Source organism: Penicillium digitatum, chromosome 1 (genome assembly GCF_016767815.1).
Source record: "Penicillium digitatum chromosome 1, complete sequence".
In the NCBI taxonomy this organism is placed as follows: Eukaryota; Fungi; Ascomycota; class Eurotiomycetes; order Eurotiales; family Aspergillaceae; genus Penicillium; species Penicillium digitatum.
The window spans coordinates 6829486-6848920 of NC_089384.1; the positions used below are offsets into that span (position 1 = coordinate 6829486).

Below are 19435 nucleotides of genomic sequence, written 5' to 3' on the forward strand. Positions count from 1 at the left end.
GGTTTCGAAACCCCCGCCGAAAGGGATCAACCAACTGATCCACCTGAGCCAGGCAATTTTAGCATAGCCTGTCCCGTCGCGCCTTTTAAAAGAGGGGGGGATTTTGACGCATGGCTTGATACCATCGACAAGTTTCTCCGCCTCAAAAATATCCGCCCTCTCATCGATGCAACCATCGCACGATTCATCCAAAATGCCCCAAATATAGAGAAATAGATGCAGCTATCGCAGCAAGTCCGGGCATAGCTGGCCAGCAAAGTGGATGCAAAGGTAGTTCAAGATATCATGGCACGGGGCGACTGAGGGACCTTTGCTGATGAATTCATAACCGAAACACAAAAGGTTATACGAGATGAAGGACACGCTGTGCTGTCCGCTGCGATCTTGAAACTCATCAGAACAACGTGCTCTGGGTTCGACAGCACAGAGGAATGCATCAACACTCTGCGAGATCGCTACGCAGTGACCATCGACCTCAGGGGTAGATTTTCACCGTACACCGTGCTTATCATCATGTTCCAGGAACCGCAATATTTGCCTGGATTCGATTCAGTGATCAATTTTTGGAACGGTGAGCTATTTCTAGCAAAGGACCCAGCTACCCTTGAGCTAAATCAAGTTCGATTGAGATATGGAGATCAGGAATATCATATGAACAATGAAAATGCAAATGGCTTGTACATGATGCACAGAAATCACAGCGAGGAATGGAGAAAACAAAAAATAGGTATCCAACTATAAATTTCGAACGTTGTTTTCGTAAAAGGCCTTCTGAGTGGCTTTTTTTTTTGAAATCTATAGTCGTGATGGTTTTGGTGTAAATCCCACCAAGGCTCTCAGCTTCAACAATACTAATTTCCTCCAAAGCTCATCAAGCTTTCACTCAGCCTTCACCTCTGCCCGGGGAGAGATGTTCAACCACACATCTCTCCAGTAGCCAACACCACCTTTGATCATGAACTGAGCATCAGGCTTACCCTGTGCAGTCTGCGGCTTGTATTGGCGGAAGAACTAAACGACAAATTAGCAGTCACTCCAAAATGGCAGTCTTATAGGACAACCGGAAAGGAACTTGCCTGCAAAGGACCCTTAAACAATTCCATCATAGCAATATCCCTCCCCAAACAAACACGCGATCCATACCCAAACGAAAAGTTATACTTATTATATAATTTCGCCCTCTCAACATCTAACCATCTCTCTGGCTTAAACTCTTCGGCATCATACCCATAAAGGTTCGGATCCCGATGCACAAGGTACGGATTACAGGTAATCTCCGTACCCGCCGGCGCAAAGCAACCATAAAGATCGATCCCCGGCTCAGGGACATAACGGGGGAAGATATTCGGCGCAGACGGACATAGACGCATGGTCTCCTTCACACAGCCGACATAGAAAGGCAGGTGCTCTAGGACCTCATCGTACTGTGGCATATCTGAGATAAGGCCCTTACGAGCGGCGTTGTCGATTTCCTCCATCATACGCTTATACGCCTCCGGGTGGGTCAAGAGGAACTGCACCATGGCCTGGAAGGCGGTGCCTGTTGTGTCTGCACCAGCAAGGAGGACGAGCAGAACCTCTGCGCGGATGTACTCCAGATCAAGGGGCTTTCCGTCTTCCGTGAGAGCCTCAAGGAAAGTCTGGAGCAGGTCTGTGCGGTTGGGCTTCCTGCCGTATTTGATGTCCTTGATGCGCTTGTCGATGAGTCGGTCACGGAAGCGCATTAGAACACCAATGCCGGAGTTGTCGGCTGGCTTGGCGACAAGGTATTTTTTTAAGAAGGTGGTCTTTACCCATGAGGTGAAGGGGTGCAAGCGGGCTAGGAGGCCGAAGGCTGGGAGACCGTCGTGGAAGCCTTGGATTAGGCCCCCGATGTCTTCGCCCTTTTCGATGAAGCCGAAAGGCTCGCCGAAGCCGATTTCGCTGATTATGTCGTAGGCCATGTAGCTGATTGCGTCGTTAGTCGGAGGGGGGTTTTTTTTCATTTAGCTTATGTGTTGCTTACACTGCCCACCAGGCGAAGTCGAAGGCTTCGCCGCTCTTCGCGAACTTTTCATTGAGCTTGCCGATCCATTGGGTAATGCGCTCATCAACCAATGGCTCCATTTTTTTGATGTTGCTGAAGCTGTACTATGTTGAGGGTCAGTGTTTGATCACTACATCTGAGCTCCTGTCTCGTCATACCGGTCCGGCAATGTGCTTTCTGAACCCGGCATGGGTCTTGTGAGACCTCATATTGAACAGAGACTCGGTCTCACCGAAGCTTCCCGTAATATAGTGCCCGGTCTTGTCTGCATTGCGGTGGTAGAGTTCCGGAAGCTTTTTGTGATCGTTGACCAGCAACAATGTCGGGGTAATGCGAACAACAGGGCCTGAGATAATTCACTTTTTTAGAAATCACATTCCTTTTTCAGATCGAATCAAGACCAACCATGTTTTTTAGCAAGCGCATAGACAGTTGGAACCTCGGTTTCCTGCAGATTCTGCCATGCGATCCAGAGACGAGTTACAGAACCCCAGAAAGGACCGGGGAACTTGGCGAGCGGACTGAAGAAGCGATTGTAAATGATTTGCCAGCTGAACTTGAAAAAAACATAGGCCACAAAACCTAATATGACATTGGTCACTGTCACCAGTGGCAGGACATTTTCTGCAAGGCCCATGGTTGATTTGGAGATGCTGATGCGAAGAAAAAAACGTGTCTTTGTGACCGAGGGGACATAGCCCCTCCGGGCATTAAGTACTACGAAATACCACTGGCATTAAACAGCAAATCTATCGGAGTAAACGTTTAGGCCAAAAGGTCATTGGTCACAGTGCATCGACCAAATGGCATTGGTCAGGGGGGCCAATGTCGAGCTAACAAGACCCCACGAGGACGCAGCGTTTCTCTGATGATTGTGCAAGTTTAGACCAAGCTAGGTCTAAACCGTTGAAGATATGCTCGGCATATGGCATCTCATTGCATCTACACCTCCCCCCTTTGCGCTAGTCCACGCGCTAGGGGCATTGGTGAATCGCAGAGGAATTGCGACCCCGCTTGCTCGTTCGGCATTGCAGCCTTGTGGCTGGTCTATCGTCGCACACATCCCTAGCAACGTCTGATCCCAGAGCATTGTTTCCCAAAGGGGTAGTGATGTTCTGGAAAGGGAGAAAGACGTTCCCAGGTGTCCAAGGGGGCCGTGCGGGTTCGGCACTCCAAGAGGGGCGCCGTTGCCCATCCAAATTTGGGCCAATGACCAGCACCGGTTTTGAGATGCTTGGGGAGTTTCTTTCCCGGGGAATCTCGAGCGTCCTTTGCACAGGGCCAGACGCAAATAACAAAGTGCATACCTCGCACTAGGAGCGGGAGGCTGGCGTCCTCCACTATGGAATAGCCAGTGTTTCTCACTGTCGCTGTACATCGTTTGGAGTCGACTTCATGAAGCTGCAGGTGATGGCGGCCCAGCCCTCGTGCGAGGTGTGACCCGCATGCATATGCCGGGCGTGTTCTTGAAACGAATGTGACAGGGGAATTGGGGGTAAACTGTTTTCAATCCCCATCAGCGTCACAATGCCTGAGCGGCTTATGCCAAGTGCCCAACACATCTGCGTTGATGCGCTCCAGTCACAACTCCCCTTGTCAATAGTTTTGGAAATTGGGTACCTTAATATGGTCATTTCATACAAAATATACCAATTACACGAACGCCATAACTTGCTTTTTCCTCAACTTTCGAACTAGCTAAAGATATACAGGACGTTGAACGAAACACAGCGTACTTTTCCACTAGACCATAACAAAAACCAAGGTTCCTGTTTATGGCCTAGGGGGGCCATATTTGAGGTTTGATACAGGAGTCAAAAGGGGGAAACTGCGTTAGGCCTTTTTAGTTTACCGCGTATACTGTAACTACAACGCCAAGGAGACTGTCAATATAATCTAGAAGGGTGACATGTTAATATAGCACCTTACTCCCGTACTTGGAGATCTTTTGTAGAACTTCAATGTGCCATCACGTGAGCAGTGCATACAACATCGACCGGATCTATAATTCCCTGTTGGTGGGGGCTGCACCAGACAACACACCAGTAGGATCAGGTCTCCTTTATTTGGTATAGTAAACCGTCAGAAAATTCGTTAAATCAAGGTCTTCACAACATCGAGATACTCAGATATTATGCATTTATCTTAGGCTTACATGCTCCTTTTAACTCTGGAGGGGTCAAAGAAACACAGTTGCTTTAAAAAATCATCTCCTCCCTGAGAGCAAACCCTTGTATTCCTATACCTGCGTTATAATTAACTCATATTTGCCCGAAAAAGGCCTCCTCTCGGCCTCGGGGACCTTCTAAGAGATGGACCGAGCGTTTTTTTAACAAGTGGGGATCGATCGGTGAGGCATTTTAATTGATTGAAAGCAGTCGAGAAAAACAAAACCTCAACGTATTTCGTTAAGAATGTTGTAGTCTTCCAAGCCCTCGTGGGATTGGGGATCGGTAGCACCACACCATCTTTTTCATAATACGCAACTGCTCAAATTTAGTTTTCTTCTAGGTAGTGCGCGTAAAAGGCACACTAGCACAAGATTTCAACAATCTGTGTTTCCCTCACCCTCGACATAACCGTGCCCAGCGCCCCCAATGCACCTACCGGGTGTTGGGCCCCGGTAGATCCCCAATTTTCACCTGATACCCGATCTGCAAATTCGGTATCTTTGATAGGACTTGCCCATATGAAAGATACTTTAGCGCCTCGCAGATACATGCCAAATTTCGTAACCTTCGGACCAGTTGGGGAAGTCAGAGGAGAATTTTATAAAGTTAAATAAAAGCTTGGTAAAGAGTATCAAGTGAACTGAAGGAAAGAAAGCACCCTAGTCTATTTCCACATCTAACTTCATACACAGGGCTTTTTTTTGAACAATTGTGCTTCGTCCACATCAGGTATCAAAGATTGATCCCAGCTGTCTCTCTTACTTTTAGCTAGTTCGAAGATTGAGAGGATTCACATAGTGCCTGGGTATCTTTTAGACGGGTAAGTCAGATAACGGATACTTAACCGATGGATTGGGTACATGGTAAAATATTGAGGATTTTCTAGGGCCCAAAACTCGATAGGTGCAGTGGGCGCTTGGCACGATCAAGGGAGATGTGAGCTTATTAATGTCTTAAATCAAAGAAGGCCATTTCGCGTTACTAAACCTGGAGAAATGTTTCAAGTGTTTAAAAAGGTGCTAATAATTTGGGGTGTCGCAGTACATTTAAACTACACTCTCTGTAATTGGTCCTCGATTCTCTTGAACACATACGATAACTAGTTAGCTTACTTTATTACTAAATCAATCACGCTAAACTCACATCAGATATTAGAGCTCTTATCTTCCCTTTAGCTATTTCGAGGGTAAAGAGAATCCAATTTAATGCAACATCGTCAACGCTTCTTTGTCTGTACCATTCTTATGGCACGCGCCTATGGAGGTACCTAAATTCTAGAAATTACGGACTATGAAAGATCTCGTACGGTACAACAGACCCAATCCTGCGAAGGCAGGTGAGTGTGGCAAGACAATTTAAGGAAGAAGGGGTTAACAAGGGAATTTCATAATTGCCATGGCGGATCTACGGAAGCACTGGTGATTACTCGTTAACCCAAGGCACTCGTAAAATATGGTCACCATAACGAGGATTTACTATAGCTTCACATGAAAGGTATATATCTACAATATCAGCACGATTTAACTTTCCAACCAGCTAAAGGGCAAAAAAGCAATGTTGAAATGTCGGATGACACCGTTTCGCTGTTCTCTTGCTTTACGCACTTCCGATTTCCTACTGAAGTTGATAGTACCAAATAAGAATTTCATTCATAACAAACACGCACCATTTTATATCCCAAGCCCATTTTAAGGGCTGAGAGAATTGATGTTGTCCTTATGCTGTGCTTAGGTACCTTTCAGATGGGCTGTCATACAAAAGATACTTGATTCTTGAAATTTGTCATCCAGTGAAGCCAACACCGGGAGTTGGTGTGCTTGGCACGATTCTTGTACTTTTCAATCCCCATAACGGAGCAGTTTGGAAGCAAAAACTAACGGAGCATGATACTTCTACTTCGTAGTCCGGAGAATGTTCAATGCAAATTGAGGAACGCTGACCACTGAGAATCTTGGGAAAGGGGCTTGATGTGCAATATTTGTTATTCGGACGGAGTACGGAGTATAAAAGTTCCATGTCTTCGTACTTTTGTGAATTCTTGAGAATATGCAGTGCAGATTTTTTACTCCCACTCATATCACATATGAAATGCACACAGACTTCCAAATCATCTGCAGTCTATTAATTTTCGCCTACTTCTTATAAGGCGCCACAATCGGCGATCCACTCTCCAGGATGGCTCGGAAGGCAAATGGAGTCGTCGTGCTGATCGGAGTTGAGCTGCATAGCGGATTGGCTTCAAGTCTGTGCATCATTGCATCACGGACAAGGCACTGTCCATAACTCCAAATATGCTCCGTGCTCCGTAGGTGAGCGCATTGACAAAAGCTCTCGTGTTTTGCAACGTACAAACCGTTCAGCTCCTTCGAGGTTACGACCTAGTAATCAGGATTCGCCATAAAATGATTGGAAATCTTCCGTTGTGTTCTCTATGCGCTCCGATTACCCCTTTTTTGTCCGTGGCATTTTGGCTTGTTGATTCAATTCAGGACAGCATGTAAGGTATCTATGTTAGATCATACTTACACATAAGGATCACCATTGGGCATCTCGACGAGCATGTAAGCAAAACTGAATCAAATCTCTCTGCCTCCCCGGACATCCTCCGGGCACGGACTTTTTTTTTCGCTTTCGTTCTTTCAAATCATCTTTCTTGTTTTTCCTAGTTTCTTTTGAGGGATGAGTAATGTATCGATTATATGCACTTCCCAATGGTCGGGAATTCAGGATCGTCTTCGAGGTGTCGGATGTGTTGACGACTGACCCCCTATTGGGGCCTTCAGGTGGGTATCTTGGGTGCTAAATCATAATGCATTCTTGTCCCCGGAACAGGGATCCCTATGGACAGGGATTAGGACTTCGTTTTTACAATGAATTATAAATCCAACGGTTGCACTTGAGTGGCAACCCATTGCTCTGGAAAGCCCGTCGTAGGGCTTTTTCTATGTTTCTCTAAAATAAGGTGAAACTAACGCTCTCCACATAATCGACAGGCGTATCACGCATAGATCCCCAAAGATCCCGAGTAGTGAAGATGCTTGGTTAAGACCATCTTATCTGTCTCGCGTTGCTCTAGGAAGAGAAGGCCATGGCAATCCGTGCTAGATTTTCTTTTTTTTCTTTTTTTTTTGCCAACGGCCTTTTTGATGGAATACAGTGGACCTCGAGGACTACTAGATCCATGCACGATGCGCATATTTGGTGTGCGCAGTCACTTTACTTGAACGAATTCAAGGGGCATTAGAGATGAATATCCTTATAAATTGTAGACCGAGGCACCAGATCTTCTTGATACATTTTGATCATTCTTAAAGTGATCCTTTTATCGTCCGTTCTCCGTGGGATGGACAAGTGAAGCGACTAATCTATGTTATTCAATTGACCTAATTCTTTCTTGACATCAAATTCCTGTCTTTTCTCTCCATTCTATTCGTTTCAATTTGATCCCTCCACATTGCTCGTCATGGCTGGTACTAATGGTTCTCAAGGCCCTGTGGTCGTGGGTATCTGTGTAGCATTTGCTGCCTTGACCTTCATTGTTTTGGCTCTCCGGCTCTTTGCACGCATTTTTGTCTTGCGTCAAATGGGCATTGACGACTGTAAGCAGTTATTCTTGACCGGTTTTACCAACGCTATACTGACTTCCCCCCAGACCTCATTATTGGCGCTTGTGTACGGAAAGAATCAACTCGATCATTAATGACCCTCGGAACTAATGTGAATAGGTGTTTTCATGGTCATTTATTGCTGTCACAATTGTCGGTATGTTCCAGCTTCGCTTCCTACAACTGTTTGCAAAAGCCAATGTCATGTAGCGGTCAAAGATGGACTTGGAGAACACATTCAGGATGTTGATCAGACCAGAATGGTCGATTATGCTTTGGTAAGGAGATGGACCCGACCTTGTTCAGTATTGCATTTTTAACCTATCCCCAGACCGTCTGGCTGAGCTCGATGTTCTATCTCGCAACACTTGGATTCATCAAAACCTCCGTCCTGTGGTTCTATACTCGCCTCGGAGATCGCCATCTCACTCGCCTCTCCTATCTTATGATGGGAGTTATTATGGCACAAGCCGGCTCATTCGTTCTTGTAGCTGCATTCCAATGTCAGCCCATTAGCAAAGCCTGGAATACCACTAAACCCGGAAAATGCGTCCAGATCAACCTTTTCTACCTGTGCAACGCCGCCCTGAACATTTTCACCGATCTCTTGACTTATACCCTACCGATTAATGTCGTCTTCCGTCTCCAGATGCCTCGGAAGCAGAAGCTTATTCTGGCCTTAATTCTCTGTCTTGGTCTTTTGTAAGTGTACCCTAATACTTCCTCCTGACCGCTTTTTAACGGATTACGCCCTACAGCACTTGTGTTTCCTCTATCATCCGAATCACGTTCATTCCTACCATGCTTAGCTCAAAGGACTCCACGTACGCCATCAGCGGTGCCATGTACTGGTCAGTCATCGAAACTAACATCGGCATCCTTGCTGCCTCTATCCCGTCCTTCAAGGCGATTGCCTCCCGATTCCTGCCCCGCTTCATCGGCGAATATAACAGTGGGAAGAAATATGGTCCCTGGTCAAGTGACAATACTTCCCCGCGGTATCCATCTGGATTCGGAAAGGTCAAGGATCCTAACAGCCTCACTATGATCACAGTCAATGGCAAGGAGGATATTCCCATGGGTACCAACATTGGCCCGGCTAGCAACTCTAGCGAGGAGCGCATTATCCCCCATGGTAAGATCTTTGCTCACACACAGATCGAAACTACCTTCGAAAGAAATGAGTATGGAAGTGAGGGTTCGCCATCGCTCGAACAGGATCGACTATGATATCTGATTTACGCTTATGAGTTCCAAGGTTGGCGATTGTGTATAGAGTCTTACATGTATGTATAACCAGTAGGGCGATGTATTTCGGTTTCATATTATCCATCACATATTCCAAAGGATGTCAACGTCATTAATCTAGTGTGTACATGGCTATGTAAGAAACTGTAAAGATCGATCTATCTGATTTGTTCGTGATGAGTCTTTGACTGATGCTCCCCCTGGCCCTGCAATAAACGGACGTCATCCAAGGCATGCAAGTCGCTGAGGTGTTGAAGTTTGCGAAACCAAAAAAAAATCCAAAGCCCCTAAAGTTATACTATACGAATCCCCGCAACAAAAAGAAGCCACATGGTCACTTCTCACACTCTGCAATCAACCTACCCCGTCTCACCTCCACATGCGAAAAGCCGCCACCCCAACACCAATGACGCCGACAATGTAAGCCCAGCGCATAAGGCCCCTACGTAAATGATAATTTACAGACCTCTCAATGGCCTCAGAGTCATTGATACGAGGAAACGGCACATCGACCGGAGCCTCGACACCCAGAGCCTCACACAGCGGACCCCACCCATCCTTGACATCGAAGAAAACCAACCTATCCTCGGGCACAAACTCCTTTAACCAAGCAACATGCCTCGCATACGTCTCCCTCCCATGCTGACCTGCAACCCCACCATAGAGCCTCTCCCAAAGCGCCGCCAGCAGGTACCCATATGGGATAAAATGTCTCATCCCGTCCAGCGGGAGCAGAACAGCACGCGCAAACCAGACGCCCGTCAAACTCTGCACGTGGAGCATGCTCTTCTCCCATGATACAGGATCTCGTGTGGTGCAGATGACCTTGGCGTCTGGGTACAGCTCCATGAGTTCCAGGACGAGCTCAGAGCCTGGGGAGTCGGTGATGGCGACGTAGCCGGTCAATCGGCGGTGCAGGAGGGTGAGCATCTTTGCCCGGCTTGTGCGGTCATCCTTTCTGAGCCAGTTCTGCAGAATTGGCATCCAGCTTTTAATCTCAGTTGGTGGGCCTATCGATATTTGTGTGCCGCAGTGGTACACCGGTCCATTCAGGAGAGTTTCTAGCGCTTGGCTGAACGATGAGGTCCCTGTACGTGGTAGCCCGGCACCAATGACTTGGATTTGTGCGCCCGGCTGGGGAACGGAGGCTTTTTGGCCCATTTTTGTCTGAATGGGTGGTTTGTTGGGTTGGGGTAGTGTTGGGTTGGAGGTTGGTTTCAGGTTGGCCGAAAGACCGTTTCAATTTTTCTTTTCTTCCCTCGGGCGCTACCTATTTCGCTTGTTTCAAAAGAGATTTGGGCCTATGGAGGTAACGGTATTTATCTATGCTGAGGGTACGAACAGGAACCGAGCGTTGTATTTCTTTTGATGGATATATAAACGCCAGACAGGGGCCTCGAGCTATTTGAAGATTTCCGCCCCCACTTTGGAGATACCCCTTCCCCCGGTATATTCAGCGATGAGTTAGAGGTTTTGGATTTGCACTATAAGGGATTTGGGGGAAATTGAGTTAAGGGTACGAGGCTTCAAGCCTAATGCTGTAGGTGCCTTTGGTGACAAAGCGCATAAATCAAGTACTTCCACTGTGTCCAAATGATTTGTGCTATGTGGATGGTGGCCTGAGGCAGTAGGGGAAGTTGTATCACACCGTGCAAACTGAATTTGTGCTCAAGTAGCCCGTAGGTACCTACCTGGCTGGTGGTGGGTCGAGGGTATTCTGTATGTGATTGATCGAAATAGGATTGCCCGATTGAAACAAAAGTAAGTTAGCATTGTGATCGAGCACATAGGGCTATTTTCGGAGCTAGTGAAATGTTGGAACTATTCTTGTCGGTTATCTGACCTGTCACAATACTTTTCTCTGTGCACAGCTGACCATCTGCGGTGTTGATGACTTCATGGTCACGCTGTAAAAACACATAGAACATATATAGATAGAAGCATGCGTAGCAGGTGATATGTTCTACAAACCCATTAAAAAAAAACCACAGGCAAGCACCAACAACCTGGGTGCCTTGGGCTATAGCCACAGTGTGGAATATGATGCAGAGTCATAAATTGAGTGACTTTTATCACATGGATTCTCAGGGCCCAAAAAAGATGAATGTAGCATGTCCTGGTTTCGATCCAGGGTCCTCCGGGTTATGAGCCCGGCGCTCTTCCCCTGAGCTAACATGCTGATTGGTTGAAAGTTCACGTCCTCAAGTAATCTATTACTCTTTCCAGCACATTTAAAGTCATTCTCTACAGTGATTTTGGTACGAAAAGTTCACTGCTAAATACGTTAGGAGAATTTCCTATCGGGTTGAGAGTGCCGACTCAACTTTCAAAAATAGTAACTAGGCCAAGTATGTAGACCATCTTCACAATATAACTTTTGTTCACCCCCTGATTTCTTTCTCTTCGTCTTTCACTTCTGACGAGGGTGATCCTTTTGCGTTTGTTTTTTCTAGATCACCTTTGAACTTTGAAAGGTGTTTGCATAGCTATAGATTCTTTAACAGTACATGATAACATCTCAACAGCATGTTAGCTCAGGGGAAGAGCGCCGGGCTCATAACCCGGAGGACCCTGGATCGAAACCAGGACATGCTACATTTATCTTTTTTGGGCCCTGAGAATCCATGTGATGGTATTTCCATCACATCTATACCTTTTTTTGACCCAACAAATTCCACCGGATTGCAGGCAACGGTGACTTTATATTTTCAAGGTTTTTACCCTAACATACCCACCATTGACATCGCTTACCTCGATCAGTCATTGTATATCAGGCTCTCTGCTGAGATTTGTTTCCCTTGATCTTAGTGTAACAGAAGGCTCAAAGATGTTTATGCGACAATTTAATTAAGAGTTATTGTCTTTTGCGCAACTATTGTGAACTTTGAAAATTTCAGTCTGGCAACATCAAGTGTACATACTTCTTCCTGGGAGATCACTGTTTGTGCTCAAAGACCTGGCAACAAACCAACGTTCCCTGAACCCCTGGCTTTCCCCGGCAGAGGTAGTTTTTCAAAATATCCACGAGTGTGGTCATTTTTTGTAGGTTGCATTCTCCGGTCGCTTTTAGTCGAATGTCAACTTCTGGATCTATCTTGGCCACGGATAGAACCCTCTCAGTGGGTAGCAGTCTGTTTTGAAGCAGAAAGAGGCATAAGCGTGCGAGTGTGGGCTCGATGTTACATGAAATTGGAGAATAACCCTATAGCCATTATGAAGATCAAAGCGTTTGTGAAACAGCGATCCTGAAACAACCAGCTCCCACCTCAGTTTAATGGTTTCCATCATTTCCGGAATGCAATCCGAGAGCCTTCGCCCCTTCGAGGTGCTGATTAGTTTTGCCGGCTTTCTTTTTTACCCTAGGTGTCCTGTGCCCTGAGGATACGCTCTTCGTGAATATCCCACCATTCATTTCTGATCCCTGGGTCAGGTGAATTTCATGTGTCGTTGAACGCATCCCTAGTTTGTTCCGCCCACGCCCGAATAACCAAATCCTCGGATGAAGGAATTGCTGAAAGGATGATCTGCCACCAATCGCATCAGTGGTGGCGTTGTTCTCTGTGTGATCTGTGAAACCTTGCCACAATGGCAATGCAACATTGAAATGATTACCCCGGCCATATAGGGGTTGTGTTTTTCGGCAACCAAGAGCCTAAATGAAGTGAAGCCAGTGTTTGGAAAACTAGGCACGTCCGCATCTCTGCTAGTTTGAGAACCAGCTGCGTCCGGGGGGAAGACGGGACATCGAGAATAGCCAGAGTGACAAAATCGATTTGCTGTTTCATTCTCTCCCCGTAGAATGTGAAGATAGACGCCAGCTTCTGCTTTCGTTTCTGGGTCCTATCCAATTCCCCAGGAGACAAGAAGGGTTTCTTAGCAACTTGGTCCTAAAGGTTTAACATTCACCACGTCCGATCGTATCGAATTTACTTTGTTCACAAATTATACTCCACGGCCGGACTCAAGCTGTCTTCGAGTATTCCAGTGACTTCGTACTCCCAAAGCACAGAAGGAGTGCCTTTAGCTCATTTCGAGGCGCACTTTGAAATCAAAAGCTCTAGGATGGAGGTTCGATCGACGGGTCCTAGAATCAGGGTCTCAATTCGACTACCGGCCATCTCGTTCCAGTTTCGTTGTTTAGCAGTTGGAATTTGGTCGTTTGCTGATCTCTGTAACGAGCGGTCATTTCTCGATGCATTGGATACTTGTGCCATAACCATTGGCGCTTTGGATGAATACTGAGACGGGGTCTCTTCAGTCAGCACAATAATGAATAAAGGCATACGAATAACATGGCACACACTTCACGATGGTTATCAATCCAATCAAGATCATTCACCGGCGTTGGTTCTGTAGGGGGTCAGCACCCGAGGTACCCCCCCAATTCGTTCCCCATGGGATTTCCTTTTGCAGGAATGGGTCGTATGATCAACCCCCTGCATCGATTGCAAGATTTACAGAGATATCAATCGGATCCCTATATTGGACATATGCCATCTCTCTGTCTTATAGACATTCAACGGTCTCGAGGATCGCAGAGAAGTAAACACCTAAGCCACTAGACTGAGAATGCATGGTTATAGTTGAAGTATTGACTTGGTCAATGTTGAGGATGGCGCATCAGGGCTAAGAATCAATCGAAAGAGCAGCAAGAGCACTAGAAAATCCGTAGGGTAATCAGGCAGCGACGGGGCTTGAGGAAGTCGAGTTGACAATTTAAAAAAAAGGGTGTTTGATAGACAGGACAAACACAAGGTCGATTGCTTGAATAGGTATATGCTCGGTTCCAAATCCGAGCGAGGGATTGCAGAGTCGGAGCTATGTTGAAAGGTACAAAAGATCACATTGAACTGTGTGATGCTGGCGTCAGCGAAGGATCGTGAGAAACTCTGGATTCTAGTACTAGTGAGCAAAAGGACCGTCACCTCTGATGGGAACGTAGCAGGATAGCAAATCTCGCAGTCAATTGAAAACTCCTAAGATGCAAGATGATACGAAAGGGGCGTTTCTAAAGCACTACTCTCAAATCAACATGCTTTTCGCGAATGGCTATCTTGATACCACACACCCTAGAGCAGATCCCTAGCTGCTCCAGCCCATTTTGAACCCGTTTCCCTTCTACATGAAAGAAGCAGAACATCGGTTTTTCTCTTCCTATCGGCCTCTTCTGAGGCAACATGGTTGTTTAAAGCTGGCTGGAATGCGCACATGTATGGAGTGATATAGATATCTCTGTCATCAAATCGGAGCCTGCATACGTCGAATATGCACATGCATCAAACGGAGTTCGGGGTTACCTTTGGAGTCACCCAGGGAGAGTTTGGGAAGAGATAACCTCTTGACGTTGGAGGCATTCTGTGGCTAGAACTCGATATGATTGCTGTGCTCTATAATTGCCAAGTCTTACGGAAGACACATTGATCACGTTCTACATCACGTTTTACATCTCATGTGACCCCCTCGACGATGCGACCATGCAAGGGATATAGCGCACCGGAGTATTTTGCATTAGCACCAACTAAAAAATAGCGACCAGAAGAAACCAATCAAAAGAAGCCACCTATGACAAGCCATCCATCACACCACCAATGTAAATGGTAATCAGCAACTTTGCGGTCATCATACGGCGTCCGGAGTACACAAAACGAGAAGTTCGTCCCCAGCCACACATCCACCATTGTCCCACCTCTCCACCTTCCTATCCCCACTCCAATACAACGGGCGTATGAAAGACCCATGGCTATTTGGCCATAGACCCACCGATGTGCACCCTGTCTATGATTTATTGTCTATCATTTTAAGGGTGTTTATAAAACATGCCCAATATTTACCGTGGCTTATCTGGTACGATGGTAAAAGCTTGGATAAATGCCGATCCCAATTGTAGATAAGGATAGTTTTAATTACACAACCTTGAATAGAAGCTAGTTGTTGTTGATGACGCCGACAATCAAAGACAATGACCGCAACATTCGTACCCGGCAAAATATAGGAGATGGGGGATGATACACCGCACATGGGTACTAACCCCCCCCCCCCCCCCCACATGCAAGCCATATACCCAGATAAGCAATTCGGTGATGTGGAAATCGAGGACGAAATCCTGAATCGGGACTAGTAGTTGTGCTATGGTTGTCTGCAAATACGTCGATCTTCCAAATCCAACCTCCTCCAAACAATCATACCGGGTACCAGGATCCAAATTGCTTATCGGGCCAGAGTTTGGATGAGCGCGGGTGTGTTCCAAGGCTTTCCTGGATGGGTCTACAAGATACGCAATCATAGGATCATACTCTTGGCACTTGGATATCCGCAACAGTAACAAGAAATTAATGGGTAATTGCCATTGTTGATGCAATGCGGAGTAAAGAGGACGGAGTACAAGGTAGGATCAGCGCGAATCGGGGCTCATCCGTGGAGATATTAATTAATTTATTGCAATTTGCCAAACACAATATACATTGGTCAACCTTGCCCATAGTGGGGATTTTTTTTGACAACTCTAATCAGTCTACAATGTGCAAGGTACATTCTGAACAAAGCACCTATGATTTTGTTGCACAGGGTGCATCGTACTTAGCGATCGACGTGGAGCAGTAATGATGGCTGACATTAGTGCGTATGAACATGCAGGTGTGATCTAGGTGGGGAGCAACGGATTCGAGTCTATATAACTCTTTTGTTTCAGAGCAAGAGGGGCGTTTTACTCCTTCTAGGGTGATTGTGGAGCGTAATGCGGTGTGTGGAGTTTGATCATTTCCAAATGAATCCATGCCACATCCAAAGCCTAATATACATGTTTTTGGGGGGGGGGGGGAATGTACTATAGTACAAGAGGGAAACACTGTACTGGGGGTCAAAATATGCAGCAACACCATATACAACAGAAATGGACAACACCAAAACCGTTTGTTTTCCTGGAGCCTAAGGCATCAACATAAACGAGAAAACCAAAACCAAAAAAAAAACGCACCGACAAATGCTAAAGGGGGTCCGCATGCAAATCAAATCATCAACGTAAAATCGTACACATAGAACAAAATTCGGAATCCGAATAGTGATACGGAGAGAGCTCATGAGGAATTAGGGAGCTGAATCGTCATGATGACGAAGCCCCGGATTTTTGGTGGGCCCAAGCGGGTCCACCTATGACGTTCGGCATGCCGATCCGGTAAACTATGACGTGGAAGGCGCTCTCAGTCTCTCCTCCTGCGCTGCTTGCCTGGCCAGTCGATTTCGGGATGAACCACTCGCATATCTGTAATTATTGTAATTAGCGTATGAACAACTTAAAGGGGTGAAAAAAAAGAGAGGAAAACTTACGTCTTGTCAAAGCATCGTTTCGGCTGAAGGTTTTGTCTTCGTTACAGATGTGACAGCGCACCTTCTGCTTTCCGGCTGTGTGGATCGTGTGCTCGTGCCGTGTAAGATCGTAGGGTCTGGAGAAGATGGAATTGCATGCTTTGCCTGTAGACGGATTGATGCGTTCGCACTTGTGTGGACCAGCCTGTGAGTTGCGGAGCGAGGTATCCCGGCTGACAAGGTGGCCGCCCGGTGTTGTTTGCCGATGTGCCTCACGCTTGTGTCGCTGGAGTCTGGAGGGGGAGTCAAATCGGTCGCTGCAGTTGTGGTAGGTGCAAGTGTAGGTGCCCGCATCCGAAGATGTGTTGGCAGGACGAGGAACACCTTCTGTAATTGGCATATTCATTTGGCTTGGAGGCGAGCTCTCAGTCGATTCCACTGCTGGTAACGAAGGGAATTTGCTACTTTGTTGCAAGAGGTTACTCTGCGCACGATGCATTTGTGGTTCGGAAAATGCGAATTGTGGTTGGGCCATGCTGGGTACCGAATATTGAGGGAATGCTTCTATCGGTCGCATTGAGCCATTATCACGTCGCAAGCCAAGCGCATCACCCAGGTTGAAATCAGCTTGGCCGGGGGGGAACAGAGGAGGCAGGGCATCATCGTTGTCTTGGAAATCCAAGACTGCATCCTTGGGGGACATAGTCTTGATTTCTCCGGTGTTCATTCCGTGCATAACGTTCTGGCCCAACGGGATGCTGGTAGCCATCTGCGGATGCTGGAGAGCATTGCTGCCCATCTCACCAGCGAATGGGGAAGAGGTACGGAAAGGTGACCGATCCCGTCTGTTGGCAGGTGATTGCGAACGAGCAGACATGTGTCCCTGACTGGCAGCCTGTAGGCGATCGGCAATGAAATTGCGCGGGTTGAGATGGGTTTGTCCCATCGGTTTGGACACCTGGGGTGCTGCCATGATGGCGGGATTATATAATTCATCTTGGTATATGTCGGAAATGGTTCTGTTCAGTTTTGGGACTCCAATTGACATGGCACCACTGGTGTTGTTGTATTCTAGAGGTGAGTCGAAACGTAAGTATTGGTCCATCCACCTATCAATATCAGGAGTTCGATTCTCACCATTAGTCATCGACTTGGATGCTTCGTCGAGTTCGTCGAGGGTTGTCTGCGGAGTCACCGGCGAGTTATGGCTCATTGTCGATACCGATGGAGCCAGAGAGTAGTCGTTCTGCATTTGCTGCGGGGTTGACTGCTTCTGCTGGTCCATGATCGCTTTTCTCATCGCAGACTCGGCCTCGGCATTTTGACCATCTTGGGAGGAGGGGTCGAAATTTTGGAAGGGAGTAGCAAGAAATGAGTTTTGGATAGGGGTTTGCACCGGGGTAGGTAGCGGCTTGTTGGCGCTATTGGAACGGCGGTGGAAGTTGTTGGCTGCCGACCTTGAGGGCGCCGAGCGCGCGGATGCCGAGGGTGAAGATCGCTTTTGCACACCGGCGTATGGGATACGTGCAGGGCTCAACAGCTGCAGGTTGCTGTCCCAACCCTGGTTACCGGTGAGAGGCTGTTGTACCAGCATCGGCGTATAATATTGCTGAGGAAATTGAGGCAAATAGTGCGAAGGTGAATTGGAACCCAGGATGTCGTACGACGGGTTGTACGAAGGCGCTGGGGTCATCGAAGGAGCCCCAAACGATAGACAGTCAGACGTATGCGGATAAGAAGTCGAAAAGGTCGGAGAGGAGAAAGTAGGCGAAGAAGGTGCGGAAGATGGCGGGGAGAGCTGTACACTGGGGTGGCACTGGAACGGCGACTGCAAACGAGATTGATCGTAGTGCAAGGCGTTCTCGGAATAGAAATCAGGTGAGTACTGGTCGTCTTGTATGATGATGTCCTCTGAATTGTATGGATCGGTGATGAGACCCTTACGTGGGTACATAAGCATTATGTTATCACGGTGTTGGGGACGTCAGAAAGAGTGGGTAGTGTTCGCCACCGGGGAAAGGCGAGCTTTTATAGAACCCGACGGCACAAAATCCGATTATGTTTTCCGGATCAGTTGTGGCCGTGCTTTTGGAGAAGTCTGGATTTGAAGACTTTGGTTCAAAGCTTCAGGTAGCGAAGAGTCTGGAAACGTCGGGAGGCTGATCGAATGGAGTTGTATGAGGGCTGGAACTTTAATGAAGTTGACTGTGGTAGGTGTGAGTTTGGTTCTGGAGAATGACTCGACCGGAGGAAAAACAAATCTTACTTGATATGATGATCTCAAGAGTCAGAGTGTTTGGGGTATGAGTAATGAAGTTGAAAGAGGTCGGGAGGACTTGAGTTAATAAAGAGCGCTCTGAGCTAGATGACCTCACACTAGCTCGGGGTCTCCGAACAAGAATTTACCGTATTGATCAATTTAGCGTATTTGGCGTATTTGGCGTAATCATTATTTTTAATTCTACTAAATTCCTAGGCTAGTCCAGATCGGGACAGGACTCGTATCGCCATATACACATTTTTTTTACCAAGTTCCACTGATCTGATCTGGGGATCTTTTTCACTCGCTCTTTTCCCTTATGAAGTTGTGGCTTACAGGACAAACAAAAGCCACAAGGATCCACCACACCTACATTCTATGTGATTGGGCTTGTTGGGTGTCAATAGAAATCGCTTTAGGATCTACAAAATAAATTTGGATATTTTAGAATTTCTTAAGGAGAGACGTCGGATAAACGATTCAGCCAAGGTTTACAGTACATCGCTTAGAGAAGAAAAGGAAAAGAAGTAAAAATAAAAAAAAAACTCTGTCGCATAGTCTAGAGCTAGCTCCGATTTGCACTCGGGTGACCAGGGCCAAATTTAGGATTAGGAAAACGGGGGTGGAGATACCGAGGAGAAATCCCTACCCTAGTAGGGCTGAGCCACACCTTAGTTTGTTTTTGGGCCCATTTCACCTACTAAAATTTCGTCCGTTGGGGATTGGTAATTCAGCCTGATCTACCATCTCCGGTGAGTCAGAACTCATTGCTCCGTACTCCGTACTTTGTAGAATACCCAGAACTGTGGACTTGAAACCCGGA

At 46.8% G+C, this 19435-nt stretch overlaps 6 protein-coding genes and 2 non-coding genes across 8 annotated transcripts; 2 read left to right on the plus strand and 6 right to left on the minus strand.

The window, feature by feature from the left end:
• Nucleotides 1-879: 879 nt before the first annotated feature.
• Pdw03_4699 (Cytochrome P450 monooxygenase, putative) lies at nt 880-2663 on the minus strand (the record flags this gene model as incomplete). Its single annotated transcript, XM_066100813.1, has 5 exons — nt 880-1011; nt 1077-1947; nt 2006-2130; nt 2185-2372; nt 2432-2663. 5 exons carry the CDS (start codon nt 2661-2663, stop codon nt 880-882), a joined length of 1548 nt encoding a protein of 515 aa, XP_065956213.1.
• A 4997-nt stretch (nt 2664-7660) lies between these two features.
• Pdw03_4700 (Integral membrane protein Pth11-like, putative) lies at nt 7661-9032 on the plus strand (the record flags this gene model as incomplete). The annotated part of the gene is made up of 6 exons (XM_014675406.2): nt 7661-7796; nt 7850-7869; nt 7923-7959; nt 8013-8080; nt 8134-8504; nt 8561-9032. 6 exons carry the CDS (start codon nt 7661-7663, stop codon nt 9030-9032), a joined length of 1104 nt encoding a protein of 367 aa, XP_014530892.2.
• Nucleotides 9033-9419: 387 nt separating this feature from the next.
• Pdw03_4701 (NAD dependent epimerase/dehydratase) lies at nt 9420-10211 on the minus strand (the record flags this gene model as incomplete). The annotated part of the gene is made up of 1 exon (XM_014675405.1): nt 9420-10211. One exon carries the CDS (start codon nt 10209-10211, stop codon nt 9420-9422), a length of 792 nt encoding a protein of 263 aa, XP_014530891.1.
• A 946-nt stretch (nt 10212-11157) lies between these two features.
• Pdw03_tRNA38 lies at nt 11158-11229 on the minus strand. Its single transcript has one exon. It is a non-coding gene; the product is annotated as a tRNA-Met (tRNA).
• Nucleotides 11230-11573: 344 nt separating this feature from the next.
• On the plus strand, nt 11574-11645 carry Pdw03_tRNA19. Its single transcript has one exon. It is a non-coding gene; the product is annotated as a tRNA-Met (tRNA).
• Nucleotides 11646-13075: 1430 nt separating this feature from the next.
• Nucleotides 13076-14229, minus strand: Pdw03_4702 (uncharacterized protein; the record flags this gene model as incomplete). Its single annotated transcript, XM_066100814.1, has 2 exons — nt 13076-13288; nt 14119-14229. 2 exons carry the CDS (start codon nt 14227-14229, stop codon nt 13076-13078), a joined length of 324 nt encoding a protein of 107 aa, XP_065956214.1.
• Nucleotides 14230-16246: 2017 nt separating this feature from the next.
• Pdw03_4703 (C2H2 transcription factor (Rpn4), putative) lies at nt 16247-18312 on the minus strand (the record flags this gene model as incomplete). Its single annotated transcript, XM_066100815.1, has 3 exons — nt 16247-16308; nt 16374-17423; nt 17490-18312. 3 exons carry the CDS (start codon nt 18310-18312, stop codon nt 16247-16249), a joined length of 1935 nt encoding a protein of 644 aa, XP_065956215.1.
• Nucleotides 18313-18408: 96 nt separating this feature from the next.
• Nucleotides 18409-18871, minus strand: Pdw03_4704 (uncharacterized protein; the record flags this gene model as incomplete). Its single annotated transcript, XM_066100816.1, has 3 exons — nt 18409-18557; nt 18619-18687; nt 18868-18871. The coding sequence occupies 3 exons, from the start codon at nt 18869-18871 to the stop codon at nt 18409-18411; spliced, it is 222 nt and encodes a 73-aa protein (XP_065956216.1).
• Nucleotides 18872-19435: the final 564 nt, after the last annotated feature.